Below are 18367 nucleotides of genomic sequence, written 5' to 3' on the forward strand. Positions count from 1 at the left end.
TTTTTTATTGCCCAAATCCGTGTATCCCCGCCGGGGCAGGGCTGAGGGGACCGCGGCCCCCCCCACGGCCCAGGCCCCGAAACGGCGGGAACGGCTCGCGCCCCGTGAGGCGCCGCGCGCCCCCCGAAGGGCGGGAAGCGCTCGCGCCCCGTGAGGCGCCGCGCGCACCGGCCCCGCCCCGGGGCGGCACCGTGAGGGCTCCGTGAGGGCTCCGCCCGCCCGGGGCGGCACCGTGAGGGCTCCGCCCGGCCGCGGGGGGCCGGGCTCCCGTGGAGGTGGGTCCGGAGGCTCCGAGGTTCGCTTCGGGCGACCAGCGGGTTCCCTGCGGGCGGGAGTCCCGCCGCCGTGTCCCGGAGTGCTGCCGGCGCTGTGACCCCGGGTGCGAGCGGTGCCAACGCGCACATCGGTGTGAGGCGTGTTGTGTGGGAAAAGGTACAGGGGTTGTTGTCAGCCTTGGATTTAATTCCCTCTTCCCGTCCGTCTGGCGCTGTGCCCTGTGAATGTTTGGTTCTCTGATTCCAGCATCCTCTTCCCTGCGGTTGTGGCCGAGTTTCTGGAGGGCTGGGTTTGGGCTCCTGTGGAGTGATACTATAAAGCGGTGGATGTCTTATCCCCAACGACATGCAGCAGCCACGCTCGGCTGATAATGACAATACAAATTCTGCTTTAGGAAAAGCAGAACCCAAGCGAGGAAATGTGTTCCTTGGAATACCATTCCAAAGGATGACAGTACAAAAAAAAAAAAGGGGGGGGGGGGAAAAAAAAAAAAAAACCGCCACCAGCCCCCACTACCTCATGGTGAATTGGACTGAAAATGGGAAACTTAAAATTGTTTTAATTACATGGTTGCTGTAAAATCCCAAAGGAGGAAGTTTTGGGTTGCTGGGGGATAAGGAAAGATGGGTTATATCCCCATATTTATGCTGGCTGTTGTGTAAGAGATGGTATTGAAAGAGAGGATTCCCGTGAGGACTCAGAGCGTTGGGTCGTGCTGAGAGGGCTCAGAAGCACCCAGACCACCCACAGCACCCATCCCAGCAGAGCTCCCCTCATCCAAACAGTCCCCCCCTGTCCAGGCGGAGCGGGTCCCCCATCCCAGCAGTCCCTTTGCATTTTAAACACACGTGCCCTCTGCAGGTTAAACCCACGGGGCTTGTGTTTTCTTCTCTTTCAGCTCTGGCCCCGAGGGTAACTATGTTCAAAAGAGGAGCACCTGGGAAGCTTTGTGCAGGAAGCCAAGAAGGTGCCACACGGGAGACGCAGCGGGGAGCCTTTGGCAGGTGGTGCTGGTGACGCACAGAAGTTACTTTGGCTTCGGACAGACAAAAGGCGCGGTGCGCTGCCCATGTAGGTGTGCCGGTGTGCCCCCGAGAAGTTGGCTGGTGGCGCGGCGGCGGCGGCGCGGCGGCGGCTCGTCCTGGGCAGCGGCGGCGGCAGATGATGGTGGCGGCGCGGCGGTGAGCGGCGGCATCCCGGCTCCGCCGATGCGCCTGCCGGCCCCATCCCCGCTCGGAAGGGCCACCTGAGGCTCCGGCAGCTGGGCAGGCATCGCCAACGCCGGCAAGGGGGACGCGTGCCGGGAGCAGGCGGGTCAGCGCTCGGCTGTGTGCGGGTGGGCAGGGGGTTGGTTATCATGGCGGATCGGACGGCTCCGCGCTGCCAGCTCCGGCTGGAGTGGGTGTACGGCTACCGGGGCCACCAGTGCCGCAACAACCTGTACTACACGGCAGGCAAAGAGGTCGTGTACTTCGTGGCCGGAGTCGGCGTGGTTTACAACACCAGGGAGCACAGCCAGAAATTCTTCCTCGGGCACAACGATGATATTATCAGGTAAGGGGGCTGACTTCTCTGATGGTGGGGTGGGGTGGGGTTTAAAGGGAAGGGAGGAGAATGTAGGGCTGGCAGAATACCCCCTCCTTGCTTCTTACAGCTCCACTTGCACCTGCCCTTTTCAAGCAGCCCAGATTTGTTAGCGGCAGCCTGTGTGAAAGCTCGATTTCTAGATACTATCAGTTATCATTATTTTGTAGTAAAGCTGCAAAATGTTGCAGTAATAAGAGAGGGTTGGTAAGTTTTTCTCTTGCACTGCACCAAAAGCAAGGCACTCGGTGTCAGCGCTGGGAAGATCTTAGTGCAACAGTGCTGCAAAGCCGTGGCTCCAGCACGATGATCTTCCCAGAGCTGGGACCCTGGCTCATCAGTTCTGACATCGCACAGAAGGCAGGTGTAGCTCTCCTTGCCCTCAGCAAATCCCAGCACGAGAGTCCATAAATCTGACACATCGCTCAAACTAAGCTACTTTTAATAGCATCCGGAAAATTTAAATCAAAATCAACTTCAGCTGCTTGCACTCCAGGCAAAAAATCCCAAGCATGCTGGTGCAAGATGGCTACAGAAGCACAGGTCTGGCTCCTCATCTGTCCAATTTATTGCCTCTTTCTCTCAAATTCTGCCCGAGAAGTGGATTTAATTGATGGTTTTGTCCTACAGGATGCTGATTTGTACTGCAGCTCACAAAATAGCACAATAAAAACGTGGTTAAAGAGTTCTAGGTACCCCCCTAAGAATCTGCCCAAAATACAGAAAATTACATTGGTAAAATGGCAAATTATGTTGTAGCTACTACTGTGTGACAGAAATGTGAGCCTAGAATATCCCCATGAAGGATGTTGCCTGGTGATGACACTCCTCTGAGCACAGCTATGTGCTGCCCTCCCTGTTCACCCAATTCAGCATGAATGAAGGGTTTTGTTGACGATGTGGAACCAGAGCAGTCCCAGGTGACTCATGGTGTGGGAGTGCTGTGAAACATCTGCTGAAGGCAGAGTCCTGACGCTCCCTGACCACCTCACCCAACTGTCACGTAATCCCTGCTAATGGAAACCAGCCACTTGTCCTGGGAAGAGCTTTTGGCTGCCGTGTATCCTGGGTAGCATCCTTCTCTCCAGGATGTGTTACAGCGCTTTGTCAAGTCCTGTGGGTGTGCATAGAGGTTCATGCTGGTTTCAAAGGTATTACAGCTCCAAAAGGCTGTTTAAATACACACTGGGCTGCTCAGAGAACAGCCAGGTATTTTAGATGCGTCTGCAGTATCATGACATTAAAAGTTTTGCTTGTTGTATGGACATAAATTTCAATACTCTGTGGAACAGGAAGTGTAATCCATGTAGAGAGTTGTATATTTCTGAGGTTATGCTTGAATTCTTATTAAATACTAGAAATACAATTTGTTAAAAAACAGCTACATAACTACAGATCTCCACTGAGTTTGGGTTGGACAGTGATGCTTTGGTTCTCTCTTTCTTTTTTAATATTCAGTCAGCTGAGGAAAAAATGTCCCAAATATTATACTTGTACTTTTAAGTAGGTAATTCCGTGTGTGGTCATCACTGATATGACTCATAAATGCAGGAATTTAAATTCTCACATTTTAGGCTTCACAGCTCTCATCCAATTGAGATGAATGGGATGAATGTACTTATCCAATTTTTGTGGTTTTGTTGGGATTTACTTGCCTGAGACCAGCTCCTAAACAGCAGTGTGTGCATTTGCAGTACAACAGGTTGTAATTTCTAAAGAGGTTTGAAACACCATTTAAAAAAATCCAAAACTTGCAGATTTTGGAAAATACTGCAAATCACTGAGACCAGAAGACCTTGAAGTGGGAAGATCATCTGCTTCCAAGGACTGCTGTTATCTCCTTTTGTGTTGAAAGGTTTTTGTGAATGCTGTTCTGTGGCAAAAAAATGGATGCCACCGTGATTCTCTGAGCTGATCCCATGTATTACCTGGGAGTGTTTGTTGAAGTCACAAAGGGGGATATTTGTCCTTGGTGGAAAGGTCAGGTGTGGATGTTTAATGTGTTCTCACAAGATTAATAGTTCTGCCTCTTGTTTTGTATCAAAATAATGCAGTTGGACATAATTTAGTTTGGGCTCAAGCAGACCAGAGTGTATTTGATTAATGGAGAGATGCCATTTTTCCCAAGATCCGTATTTAAAGGCGAGTCTGCCTGTACAAGGAACGGGATGTACTGCACTTGGCTGGTGAGGTCGATGTTCTGAGTGCTCAAGTGAGCTCAGAATGTCCTGTTTTCTGAGCAAAGCCCCCACCAGGTGCTGTGCTTCCCAGCTCTTCCTCCTTGAACTTCAGCATGAGATGAGCTCCTCAACCACCTGATTTTACCTCTGAGTGAGCCCTGCTTTGTGGAGGGGTCTGTGGGTACCCTCCAGAGCTCCCCTGCTTACCTGAAGTGTCCTGTGGTTCCTTTGTTAGTGCCACTCACATAGCACAGTTCTTCTTGCATGTTACTCAGCTGTGGGATAGCTCACACTCTTGATTAGCAAGTCCTGTCATTAGAGCAGAGGATCACCACGTGGCTGGAGTGAATCAGCGTTAGTTCTGGTCTCTGAAGGGTCTGGGTCGTTTCTGTTTGTCATTGGTGAAGTTTGCTTTGTAATCAAAGAGCATGAAATAGACCCTGTTCTTTGCCCTCCCTCCCGAGGATGTGGATCACAGCCACTGAACACTGGGCTGGAGCAGTGTCCTGTAACTGCTTGTCACTGAAGGCAGTCGTTCCTGCGGGGCAGGATTCGGGTTCACAAGCTGATGTGAACACACGGGGGTTGTTTTCCTTCTGGAGTAATTTAAAAGTGGGCTTTTGCAGCAGCTCATTGTAACAGCAGTGACTTTGTGTGGGAGTGAGAATCTTGCAATTCATGCAGCGTCACTGCCTTCCACAGGAGCCCTGCGAATGTGGGATCCGTGTGTAGCAGGACCACCCACAAGGCTGGCTCCTTGCTCCTGACACCAGTGGAACACTTTCAGGAGAACAAAAGGCTTTCTTAGTTTATGTTGTGCCCTACTCATGGAACAGTGATCAGTTAGATCAATCCTTGAGTTTCCCTTAATTAAGTGTTGAGTGGAGGTAGCTCTTTCCTATAACTGTTCTGCAGTTTTTCCATATGTGAAAGCCACAGGAAACAGTAAAAATATAACCAATTGAGATAAACTTCTCATCATTTAAAATACAGTTGATTTTATTTCTTTTTACAGAATTCACTTGTAAACAGGGATTGATTCCTAACCTTGAGGAATTTTTCTGCTGGTAGAGTAGTGAAGTTATGCCTCCTTGTTCCTGAGTTCCAAGAGTTTCTGCAGCACTAAGCACTTGTCCTGAATATGGCAAAGCTTACAGGGGAAGCCCTTTGATAGGCTATTGCAGACTTGCCCTGCATGTTCTGCACAGCCCAGTTCACTGTGGTATCTGGTATTCTGTGTACTGTACAGGTCTCTGTGAGGCACTGTGCCTCAGGCCTGCTCCTCTGCCAGGGCTCTGTGCTGCCTGGCTGTGGTCCCTGCAAAGCCCCCTGTTATCCCTGGATTGCAGGGCACGTTGTTTATGTAAGGCAGTGTGGGATTTATCAGAATATTGCTGTAAGTGTGTGTGTGTGTGTGTGTGTGAGTGCCACTGTGCTGACAGATTGGGATTAAACCACGGCTGTGCCAGTGGGATGAGATTTACTGCTGACATACACACTGGAGGCCTGCTTTGTTCCCAGGAGGGTTGTTTCAGGAGACAGGATGTGTACTGGAATATGACTGTACGTTTTCTTGTCTTTCTGCCATTGGGAAAAAAGGAATAGGATGCCAGAAGCAACTTTGTGTGTTGCTGGCTGTAGTAAATGTAATTTTAGAATGAGTAAATTGATGGCAGAGCTAATCAAAACCCCAGAGACAGAAGATATAACTGTACTTTTATATTTTTATTTGACAGTATGTATCAGAATATTTCTGCTTATAGGGTGGTGCTTATTTGAAGAGATCTGAAATACTTTGCTTACTTGCCACCATTTGGATGGTGACAGCAGATTCTCTAGAGTGGTGGTCAAGTTACTCTGGATGCTGGATGTGTTTTGGGAACTGTTTTGAGACAGTAAGTTGTTAAAGGAGTTTCATATAAAAGAAATTGATGGCTCCTAAAAACTCATCAGCTTTATTGCTTCCTTTGCTTTCAATCTCAGAAAACCTGGGGAAATTACCGTTTATCCCATGAAGTTCTGGTGGCCTCTTTTGCCTGCACTTGATTGCTCTGCTGCGTTTAGGTTTGAAGTCTTGCCCAGGGTTGTTATAAGCTGCTATAAATTTGTGCTTTAAATATCCATGTGAATGCATCAGGCATGTTGGAATATGTAGCTGCAGTATCTTGTTGAATGTGGGTTTAGAAATACATGGATCAGTTCAAAGTGGGGAGAAACTCAGCAGGCATTTGTCACAATATATCAATGAGAATAGTCCTTATTTAGCTCCAGTCTTCAACCAGAGCAGCCTATCCTTCATTTTTTAATTTTTTTTTTTAAATTCTCTCTGCACCTTTTTAACTTGTTTTATTTCAATTTTATTTGAGATGACAAGGAGTCATCAGGTAGTTGTGTGTAATCATTCTTTACTAGGATGAGAACTCAAAGAAAATACTTTGATATAAGTTACCATAATTTCAAATTTTCCTCTTAGTTTGAAGGAGGGGGAGGAGCTGACGGCACAGTTTTGTGTTAGTGTTTTGTGTTATCAAAGTCTCAGCAAAAGTATATATACAAATTGTGGTCTTTCCAGATGTTTATAAACTGAATCTTGCAGGCCAGAAGAGATCAGCTCCATGAACTATCACTGCTCTCTCTTCCTGACGAAGTGCATGTCAGATAGATTTATGTAGGCAATTTCCAGATACTTTTTTTTTTGCTTCCAAGCCTTGATTAGGTTTCTGCAGCAAGATGAGATGCATTTCTGCCTCAAGAACATTTAGTTGTCTGGCTTTTCTGTCCAACAGACAAGTTGAATTTAAATTCTCCTTTAGAAGTGGTGTTTATAACAGACTGGGAACGAGACCTCCAGAGCTTTAGGGAGCCCTGATCTTAGGGCCATGTATATGTTTATGTCAAATTCCTTCAAACATTCCAGCAGCACAATGAACTTTGGTGCTCTGCATCTTACTCTGGAACTTGTGTTGGAGTCAGTTCTTTCTTCTCTGACAGATGAGTTGAAATACTCTGTGATGGTAATAAAAACAGAATATGAAATAAAGATTACTCCCAGAGGGATATAGCAACCCTGCTCTTTTGGTTGCCTAACTTTCTGTGTTACAAAAGATTTCACTGGGGATTTTTGATCAGGAATTGTGAGTGCCTTCATTACATTAGCAGAGGGGAATGTTGAAGGCATAATCCTGCTGCCTAGTACTACAGCTTATCTGTAGTCACACTAATATTGATGCCTGCACACCAAAATTGGGCATCCATTCATGCCAAACATCTGCTTCCTCAGCTTCAGAAATTCTTCCATATGCAGAGTTAAATACTGCAAGTGTCATTCAGTCATTAGTTGCTGATATTAATTGCACAATGCCAGTATTTATAACTGTGAATGTAACCGTAAATAACTAGTAGTAGGCAGTAGTAGTAAAAAAAGACAATAAAGCAATCCCTCTAGGATTCTGAGGGATTCTCATCTGTTTAGAAATTTATTTTTCTTAAAAGCTACTGAAATGCTGTTCAGTGGAACTACTCTGTTAGTGTCTGTCAAACAAGTTTCTGATAGACAGTCGTATTCCCAATCCAAGGCCTTGTGCAGCTGCAGTGATTGTTACGTGTGGTCTGGCCTCCTACTTCCACAGTGGGTTTATTTGGGTTTTTTTGAACATGTGGTATCAGGAGGTGGCCTCAGATGTCTCAAATGACTTATTGAGTGTTCATGTAAGCTGTCTGTAGTCACAAGAGCTATTTCAAAGCTTTTCTTGTCAGACGGGAGCGGTTTGTCTGGTTCTGTCTGGGAATTAGATCAAACCATGTCAGTTTGACAGGCTGCGCTGCGATGGGCAGCTCTGTGCTCGTTCCTCACAGTGCAGTCCCTGCTTCCCAGGAGGGGAATGGTGTCAATGCCTGTTCCCAGAGAGCTCCCTTGCACTTTGGTTGGTGTCTGGAGGGGGCCTTGCAGCAAACTGTCCCTCTGTTTGCTCTGCAAACGTGGGGCTTGGTACACATGAGGGTCCAACCCACAGTTACTGATGTCAGACAGAACAGTGTTTCTGCCTGTAGCGGCCCTTTTGATGGTGAACCAGGCTGCAGAGGATTGCTGTGGGCTCTGGGGTTGCAGAAATCGCGGGGAGGACTCTTGCTGTTCCTCCCAGCCGCACGCTGGGTTAGCGGCACAGGGCCAGTGCGGCAGGTGAGTGAGTGAGTGAGTGGGTAACCGAGTCATAACGCATTGAACACGCGGGAAAGGAGCACCCAGAGAGCCCCGTTACCTTCCTGGGGCACTCACAGGTCCCTGCAGGGCTCTACAGGACACAGCCAGGGCTGCCAGTGCAGGCAACCTGCTGGCTGCACCTGCTGAGCACCGGCAGGGGCCACACATGGCTTCCCACAGACCACACACTGTGTCGGGGAAAGGGCAGAGAAAGGCCTGGGTGTTTCCAGGAGATTGAGGTTATTGGACACGGGCTCAGGGAACTAAATCTGCTCTTTGAGACTGGATCAGATCTCTGACTATTTAATGGTGTTAAACAGTGGTGGTCAAGAAACGCCACTGTCCTTTTATTCTCTTTTAGGATGGCACTACCCTCCTCTATTTATCTCCCACACTGCATCATTTAATCAGCTGGGTTCTGCACCGCACATCGTGGCATTCAGAATGTAATTAGAATTTTGGGGAGCTTCTTCTGCATATGCAACTCCTTTGAATACAGGATTTGTGATAGAAACTGTATCACAGAACTGAAATATTTCACAGTAATTTCGAGTGAAATTTTGATACATTTGTTATGTCATTTGTTATGACATAAAATTTTGACAAAGAATAAATTAAGAGGGCTAATTCCCTTTTTTTCTTTCCTATTAAGTGGAGGGAGAACACCTTTTTAAAGGAATCTACACATCCATTTTAGACTCATCTCGTCCCTCATATCTCTCCTCTCTGATAAGGACAGCTCAGGTTATTAAAAATTATTCTTTTATCCTTTTAAATTATCCTTATATCCTTTTGAAAATTACTTTTCATAATTTCAGGTCCTCCATGGCAGAACACTAATAATTCTGTGAAAACAGCAATTTTATAAATAATTGCCATCCTAAGAAAATAGATACAAGTTCTTCCTGTGAGATTAAACTTAGCCAAGAACTTAAGAGTTTCAAGGGCTTTGCATGTTTTGTTCCTTTCTTCATGTAACAAGACAATGTAGAAGTTGCTACCTGTTGGTAGTTTTAAGGCTCTTATCAGAATATACCCTGTTGTTTTATTGTCTGCTTGGGAGCTGTAGAGGAGAACACTGGAATAATCTTCAAAAGCACATATGGCAAGTCCTACAGTCTTCAACTCTTGCACCAAATCTCTTATGTCAGTGTATATGTTAACAGTTTCTGTTGCAGTACAGGTTAATGCATTACCAGAGAAATTAGAAATAAGGATATCAGAGAATGTATGGCTTGAATTGACAATGAGTGCTGGGAATGAGATGAAGTGTTTGGAGAGCTCGTGCACCGTGATTTTTACCTTAGGTTGGTAGTGATTATTGGGGGTGATACATGTTTTTGCCATAGGTCTCTGGCATGGATACATTAAATATGAATTTCCTTACCTTCCTCCTGGAGAGAGGATATTTTGCTCAGGAAACCTTTAAGGGAATAGAAGAGCAAGCAGATACCTGACCTGTGTACAGGACACGTGAAATCTTCTTTAGCGGCTTGTGTTTTTGAAAGCTCTGAAACACATGAATGCCTCAAATCAGTGCTGCAGAGACCTGTTTCTCTGTGTCCCTCCCGGAGTGCGTTGCTATTTCCCTCTCCTGGCTGGCTGCCACGCTGTGCTGAAATCTGGAGTCTGCCCAGCCGAGCTGAATGCACTTGATTAGCTGATTCTGTGGGAACAGCACTGCCCTCATCTTACACGGGCTCTGGCTCCGGGAGGCTGCTCGGCTGTACCTCCAGTGCCACGGGAGTGCAGCAGAGCCCGCTTGCTCTGGGCGGGGGACTGCGCTGCCCTGTGCTCTGGCACAGGGGACACGGTGGGTGAGCTGGCCAGGGACACACATGGCAGTGTCCTCATCAACCTGGCAGCTGCTTTCTCTGCTCCTGGCAAGTGGAAGGCAACCCCCTTGCAACATCCATGATATATCATAAGCTAGAGAAAAACCCAAAGTATTAGCAAATGACAAGCAGTAAACCAGATTATAAGTGCCTGAGGCTACACGCTGCCAGGCAGTTACATAATGGCAAAAACTCCTCAGCCTCCACTGCAGCCCCGAACCTGAAATACAGCACAAAGGTCTCCCGGGAGCCCAGCTTGCAGATTTCACAGAAGGCACAACCCTAGGTTCCCCATCTCTGCTCTGAAGAGTTGCCTGAGGAGTCACGAGAAAAAGAGAAATAATAATAGGCGAGAAAATGAGTAGTGCTTACATAAAAACATAAAGAGTCATAATTCCATGTTTGTTTATATAACTCCTGGTGTTAGTCTCACAAAACTGAAGTTTGAAAGGCATTCTTTGGATCACCCTAATCCCCCTCAAATACAGCGTGTCAGGGATTTTGGGAGTGTCAGAACTTCCCACTTGCTCCTTTCTGTTCTTGTCTGCCACTGACTGCACATCCATTAAAACACAGGGAGCATTAAGAACTGGATCGTTAATAATTGTATGTTGCATTAGAAGACGTGTTTTGGATAATGGGGGGGTCCTGTATTGTGAGGGTGCCCAATGCAACTGGTCCTAGGGAAGAGAAGGGAGGTTGAATATCTTTTCCAAATGTGTGGTCAGTCGCTCACCGCAACAGGAGGGTTAGGGAGCACTTCAGGGACACTCCAGCTTCTCAGGGATTTAATGCTGAAAATTTGCTTGTGTAAAACATTCTTTGGACTACATGGCATTGCTTTATATTTGAAACTTGGTGTATTTACCTTCTGTTACAGTTCACTTCTAAGTGACTGTAGGGCACTCCCATAAACATCACTTAAGGCAAGTTGCTGTGGAGTTGGGTTTGTGTGTGGTTTGTGGGCTTTGAACAGCGGGGCAGGTGTTGGTGGAGTTCCTTTCCCTTGTCTGGCTGCGGTGCTGTTTGACATCCCAGAGTCAGGAGCCTGAGCTTGCTGGATGTGCCAGGGCAGGTCACCTCAAACCTCTACCAAGTTTGTCTCCTAAAGGAACAGTAAGCAAGGATTCTGAACCATTTCCCTTCACGTGTTTTTTCCCAACTATCCCTTTTGTAGCCAGCACAGAAGGGAAGTTACTTGATTTAAAGAACATGCTAAATCCCCAAACTCTGTCTTCCCTTTCTGCTATTTCTCTTTCTGTACTTTCCACAGACATGATTTGCTTCTTAGCTCTGTGGGCACTGCCTTATGTGCGAACATATGAATTACTCTGTTACACAGATGGATCATTTGAAAAGTTTGGAAGTAAATTCATCTTCCATGTCTAAAATTTCTAGAAAATACTCGAATTTCCAGGGCTCATTTGTACACTTTGAGGAGAACTAGGATGCAGATCTTTAGCTTTGCAGAGCCTGGTGAATATGTGAGTGTGGCTGGGCATGTGAGGAAATCCTGGATGTGCATGGGAGATGGGTGACAGCTCTTTATTTTTGTAAATGTCTGTGTAAAGAATATTGTACATCTGAACAGAGAGTCCTGTTCTCTGAGAGCTGCCTTGGGTGAGATAGATAGAACATCAGTTTTTGTCAGAGAGCTGAGAAGGCAGCGGCCATTTATCTGAGCCAGGAATGTTTTGGCCCTTGTGCCTATGTCAGTAAAACTTCACAGTTGTATTTTGGTTAACTTTTAGACCTGGTGCTGGCTCAGGAGATAATTTAAATTAGGAACAACCAGCGTATTTTGTGTTTCAGCAGGGGACAGATTAAATGAAGTATGAATACACTGTTCTTGGATAAGACAGCCCTTTAGACTGCCCTGTTTCCTGCTGTGTTAAAGAGTTATTTGATGGAATTATTGCCACTGTGCTCTGTACACTGTGTTGTGCTTCACATTTTCCTCGTGGTATCCGTAATGTTTCATTTGTAATCCCTGGGACTCCCCACTGCCTGGAGGTAAATGCTCTTTTACCTTGTCATTTAGTTTGGTGGGAATTACTTTATATGTGGTGACAGTTAAGTGCACTGCACACTTTTCTTCCCTGCCTTCTCCCTCCCTATCAGATACAACCATTTAATGAGCCCAAACCCCTCCAAACTGAGCACGTTCTGCAGCTGTCACAGGTTACTGCCAGCTGAGCTGTACTTTCTGGGATCCACCTCAGTCTTTGGCAGGATTGTCTTCTGGTTTTTAAACATATATGCAACACAAATATATATATACATGTATATGTAGGATTATTATATGATTATGTGGTATTATATAATGTGTAAACGTATTTGGCTTTCAAATAACTGCTTGGTTAGATGTCATCCCAGGATTACCCCTTTAACTTCTAGACACCTGGGAGGTAACAGTAAGGAATGATGCTGTCCCTGCATTCCATTTATGAATGTACTGGGCTCACCCCTGGAATTGCTAAGCAGTTGGAACTAAATAGAGATGTTCAGTATCGGCAAATCTGAGCTTTGTCTGAGTTGTCAGAGAATTTTGTTACCAGTAAAAAAAAAAAATCTCTTGCTTGTGACAAGAGGGGCTTTGTGTCTCTGGTATGTGATAGAAATTTGAAAAAAAAAGGAAATGTTAATAGTCACCAAAAGGCCGTGATAGCCACAGCCATGGCTTGGCTCTGGGGCTCGGGCTGGGCCCTTGAACGGCACGGCCCAGTCTGGTTGATGGCAGCAGCAGAGCTGGCAATGCCAACCAGCAGAGCTTGTCTGCTGTCAACAGGGATGTAAGGGCTGAGCGTGAGCCACCCTACTGTGCCCAGAGATCCCGGCGATGCTGAGCTGCTTTGTGTGTGTGCAGACAGAGCGTGAGCCACCCTGCTGTGCCCAGAGATCCCGGCGATGCTGAGCTGCTTTGTGTGTGTGCAGACAGAGCGTGAGCCACCCTGCTGTGCCCAGAGATCCCGGCGATGCTGAGCTGATCCCGGCGATGCTGAGCTGATCCCGGCGATGCTGAGCTGATCCCGGCGATGCTGAGCCGCTGGGTGTGCAGACAGAGCACGGCACTGCACGTGTCACTGCCGGTCATGTCATGCAGGGACTGCTCCTCTGGGAACAGGAGCAGACTCTTTCTAACACGCTGGGCTGCAGCTTTGCCCCTGGCTCCCTGCAGTCACTGGGCTGGAAGGAGTCTCCCGGTACCTTCGGCACCCACCACCCCGAGTGGAGAAGCTGAGCTGGAGCTGGAGCTGAAGTAGGTCGGTCTCCTGGTTTCTTCTTGGATTGCTCACGGATGTGGGATTTCCTGGCCTTGCTTGTTCATACACATTTCTTCTGTCTTATCTGGAAAATTTTAGCATGTCTTTGATCAGCTGTCCCATAAACCAGTAAAAATCCCTGAGGAACTTGGTTCACAGGAGAAGTTGGCAGCATATCATCCATTTTGAACACAATTTTGTTGTTAGACATTTAATTTTTCCTGATTAGAATATTTGTATTTCAATGTGCACTTCTCTTGATTTAATAATTTTTTTGTTTTTCTCAAATTTATGATATTTATACTTCTTTCACTGTTGTCTCAAGAAAGCTGAGCTGCCAGTGAATAAAGAGGAGTGCTTCTCAGTGGCCTTGGGGGAGATGAGCTCAGAGCTGTCAATTAAACTGCCACACAACTGCGGGAGCCTGCTCTGCATGAGCCCCACAGTCACCCCCCTAAAGGCTCCTCGGGGTCTCTCTAACTTGGAGGCATTCTTGGAATGCTATGGGGAAGTTTCCTTGCTGTCTTGTTTGCTCTTAATTCCTTCTTGCTTGATCCATCCTCACTCTGGTGGCTGAACTGCCATGGCCAGACTGTAAAGAAATAATGGAACATCTTCTGTTAGCTCGTATTTGAATTGTCTGTGGTCTCGTGAAGGCTCAGTGTGTGTTGCCTGCAGTCAGTTGTGCATCAGAAACTGGTGACATGTTTACAGTAGAGGGCTTTATGTGAAGAAAGGCCTGGATTGTTCCCAGAATACTCACCTGAAAGCTTGAGAGCTCATCTTTCGGTGTGCCAGGCTGTTCCACCCTCCTGGGAGGAGCTGTGACTGCAGAGTGTGTGTGATGTGCGAGGAGATTCACTGGGAGCGTGGGGAGGCTCCTCTGCCCAAACCTATCTGTGAGGGTGGCTTTGGAATGAGGAGTTCCTGGGGAAACGGGTGGCAATCTTCAGGCTTTAGGGGGTTTTTGGAACTGTACCCGAAGGTGTATTTAGGTTTGTTCTTAATGCATGTTAAATATCAGAATATATAGATTTATTCCATTGGAGCTCTTTTCCAAAGTGAAAATGCAAACATTCCTAAATGTATTTATGGCTTCATTATAAGATCATAAAAGCCAAAGCATGTAATTTTACTATTTTAATATTTAAACAATGACTGTGGAGTAAAGCCTTGGCTTTCACATTTTTTTAAATTCTGAGATAATTACAGATCTTTTTTTACTTATTCCAGCTGCCTGCAGGATACAAAAATAAAAGCAAATGTATGCAAAATGCATTGCACAAATTAACATACATTAAAATTCTGGTTATTTCTCAGCTACTCTGATATTTTTGCAAGAGAGAGCAGAATGTGGATTATGTGTCACACATCAGTCATCTCTATTAATATTTTGCTTTCAAAAATACAAATGTAATCGGAAAATATTGATGGCTGTATTTTAAACTGAGCTGCAGCTCTATTAGTACTGCAGACTGTAACAGAGACATTTTAAACCAGCAGCCTTAGGTACCACTGCCATGGAACTCAAAAAGGGTGAACTTCTCCTCAGTTTTACTCTTCCTTCCGTGGCAAATGTGGGAATTCCTCCGGTGCACTGTGCCCTAACTGCAGTCCCTGGGCTCTCTCACCTGTCTGCTGTGGGCTGTATCCTCATGCTGTGTGTACCTTACGGCTTCTCATCTGAAAGCACTGCTCATACCCCTGTGAGTCTGAAAAAAATACATTTTTGGAGCTTGTACAGCCTTTGTGAGATTCCAGAAGGCAAAAGCAGAGAAGATTTTACTTTGGCTTGTGTAATTATTATTAACATTTCCACTTGAAGCTGCTTCTTTCTTTTGCTTTGTTAAATTGTGGGTTGATGGAATAATATAATGGACTTTCTAATGGACTTCCTAACTCCTGGGGCAGCTTTCATGTGGCCCACCCTGCTGGGGTGAGCTCCCTGTTCTGAGTAACTAATAAAGCCAGTCCCTTCTTTTCTCCTTAATTTAATTCCTTTTTTCTGTCATAAAAGCATAAGAAGTGCTTACATAACATGACTCAGAGGCACTAGTCAGGAATATCCCAGGAAAATACACCTGCCATCCAGGAGGTGTGTAGTGTAACACCTGTGTCTTAGGCACTGGAGATTCCACTGGGAAGAGGCCCTGTCTGGAGAAGGAATTGTGTGGTATCAGATTGATGTGGGCTGCAGTATGAGCTTGTTTGTCCTGCTAACAAGCAGCTGTGTCCTGTGAGGAGCTTGTGCTGTGTGACACCTGCTGAGCACAGATTGTTCTCAGGTGAGGGTTCCTCTCCTGTTGAACCTGCTGAGCTCAGAACTACAACAACCTGGGCAGTGAAAATCCCTGCAGCTGGCAGGAGCCTCGTCTGGGGCAAACCTGGGACAGCTGGGATGGGGAGGGGAGGGAGCTGGGGGAGATCTGCAGCTCAGTTATTCAGCTGCACTCCAGGAGCTGCCCAGGACACCTGGTAAGCGCTTCCTTTGCTTATTCAGGCTTTTTTAAATAAAAAAAAAAATCCCCAAACCCCTGAACTGCCCAAGCCTGCAGTAGAAAGGAGAGAAGAGTAAAGTTCAGCATTAAATCTGTGTTTCTGTGGTGCTTTAGCACTTACCTTTCCAGATTCTGTGTGCAGAGCATTGGTATGTTACTGGTGAATCATTTGGTGGGTTTATCGTGATACTGCATAACTTCATCATCAGGAGGATAGCAGAGTACAGAGAAGCCAAGGGGTTGGTTTTCATCCTTAATTGTTTCGTATTTTGGCTTTAAAAAGCAGTGATACTTGGCTACCTTTTAATAATAAGCTATGGCTGGGTGACATGTCTTTACATGTCTCTACATCTGGGAAACCAGACTAATTCTGTTGTCTGGGAAGTTTTACAGGGTTTTTGTGCAATTTGTTCCCCACAAAAGAGACACTTCATACTTAAAAATCTTCAGGTTGTGTCAGAGGATGTAGAAGCCAGATAACAGCCATCACATTTATTTTAGCAGGTGTACTTCTCAGAAAAATGAAACTGTTTTGTGGATAGTAATCCACACAGAAACCTTTCTTGTTTGAATTGTTAGAGAAAAGGGAAAATGGATTTATTAAGATGTACTTGTTTAAAACCATCTATGAATTTTTAGGCGTAGTGTTTGTGTTCTCCACAATTAACTGGCAAAGCTGAATTTCAGAAGCCTGGCAAGGGTGCTCAGACACCTGAGATTCCTTCACTTTGCCACGGATCCACTGGAAGTGTAAGCTCAGAGTCCAGAGCCATTCTAGTGTTCTGCAGTGGTTCCACGTCCCCCATGTACTGTGCATTACTCCCTGAGGCCTGACAGCTCACAGGAGTGTTCTCATTCAGAAAGTACAGAGGATCTAATCCCTTCTCCACAGGAAGATTCTTTTCTCCCCCCCAGTGCAGTCTGATGATCCTCCGGTGTACAACACCACCTTCTTGAAAAGTAACAGGATTGTTGGCCTTGGCTTTGCTTTGCTGGGAGATGAGAAGTGTCAGCTGGCAGCGTTCTGAGGGGAGAGCAAAGCATGCTCAGTAGCACTGCACACTCCTCCTGTTCTGAGGTGTCCAAAAAGGAATGTTTTCTCCAGCCACGTTTGATACTGCCACATTTGTCATTTCTGTAGACCTCCTGTGTACAAAGAACCGTCATTTGCTTCTGACCCGTGAAATGCCCCTTGGTGTGCATTTATTTGATATATTATTGAACCAGGCTCTTACTCTTCTCTGCTTCTTTCCATTGAAGTGCTTAACCTTAAAATATGGTGGGACAGGATTGTCACAAGAGGGATGCCCAAGTAGGATGCAGCTGTCACACTCTGCATTCATCTTGAAGTAGGAACACCTTCCCTGGGCTTAAAATCCCTATTTCTGATCAGCACTGAGAGGCAAACCTATGCAGACAGTGTCGTTATCCCAGTGTGGATTTTTTAAGGAGGGCCTGTGAGTTTTGTCACACCACACCATTTGTCATGAGTGTGAATAGACCTGGGGATTTCCAACTGGATGAGACGAAACTGCTTAAACTGAAAATTAAAGTGGGAGTGGTCCAGGGAAGTTATGGCAAGGGCTGGGTTTTTTCCTTGTTCTTGGTAATATTTTCCATTTCTCCTTGACTGTTCTCTGGGGTTTTTTGTTATTTTTATCACGTCTCCTGTATCTTACTCATTTTGCAGCTCCTTCTTGATTCCTCTTTTTTGCAGCTATCTCTTTTGCCTGTCCTGTTTCCAAGATTTTCTTCCCATGTCCCTTGGTGATTCCCATGGTGATTGACATCACCATGCTGTGGGCAATTAATTAGCGCTCAGGACTTGCTGCTCACTGTGACCACCAGTCTGGGAGCTCTTGTCTTGATGTGAATTATCATCACATCTCTGCTCTTAGGAGAAAAGGCACAGCTACATTCAGGCCATTTTTAGTTGTCTCAGCCCCGGAATGTGGTAAATGGGAAAAAGAAAGGGTTTGATTCCCAGTGGCTGTGCACAGTCTGTGTGTCTGTTTGGCTCTGGTATTTCTGCAGTCAGGCTGAAACAGGGTGAACACAGACAATGAAGGAGGGAGCAGCATCTGACAGTGATTTCTCAACTTACAGCCTTTGTCTGATGTGTAAATTGCATTTTCAATCACAGTGTTCAGACTGGCCTTCAAATTCTTTATACCAGATGAACATGAGAGTTTTGCCGATTTCTGTTGAGCAGTACCAATTAACAGCAGTGTGTAATTAGTTTTCCATGTATTGGGAAATTACTGGTACCATTTAAGTTGCTGCTTTTATCTCAGCATCACAGACCAGGGTTCTCTGTTTCCAGTATAACACTTTGTCTTCCTTGAAGAAGCAGTCATACCATGGCACATCCCCAGAGTTGTGGACATGCCCTGGTGATGTCATTTTGGGGGTTCCTTTCAGATATGGCAGCAGCTGCAGTCATCCTATGAGTGCAAATGGAATTAGTCTCAATGGAACTCCGGGCACACATGGGAAAACTGGAATATGGCTTCTCGTTGGGGTAGTGGGG

At 46.1% G+C, this 18367-nt stretch overlaps 1 protein-coding gene across 7 annotated transcripts in view; it reads left to right on the forward strand.

Moving 5' to 3' along the window:
* Positions 1-280: 280 nt before the first annotated feature.
* EML6 (EMAP like 6) overlaps positions 281-18367 on the forward strand; it is an 86392-nt gene continuing 68305 nt past the window's right edge. For 5 of the 7 annotated variants that reach the window (XM_050316973.1, XM_050316975.1, XM_050316974.1 and 2 more), the window contains exon 1: positions 1619-1830. In XM_050316973.1, the coding sequence (XP_050172930.1) occupies positions 1634-1830 (197 nt within the window). In that variant the 5' untranslated portion in view covers positions 1619-1633. Of the gene's footprint in view, positions 433-1174; positions 1591-1618; positions 1831-18367 lie in introns of those variants that run through there. The other 2 variants (XM_050316978.1, XM_050316979.1) reach the window with 2 other exon arrangements.

This window comes from Myiozetetes cayanensis, unplaced genomic scaffold (genome assembly GCF_022539395.1).
Source record: "Myiozetetes cayanensis isolate MyiCay16 unplaced genomic scaffold, myiCay2020 scf2-11, whole genome shotgun sequence".
Taxonomy (NCBI): Eukaryota; Metazoa; Chordata; class Aves; order Passeriformes; family Tyrannidae; genus Myiozetetes; species Myiozetetes cayanensis.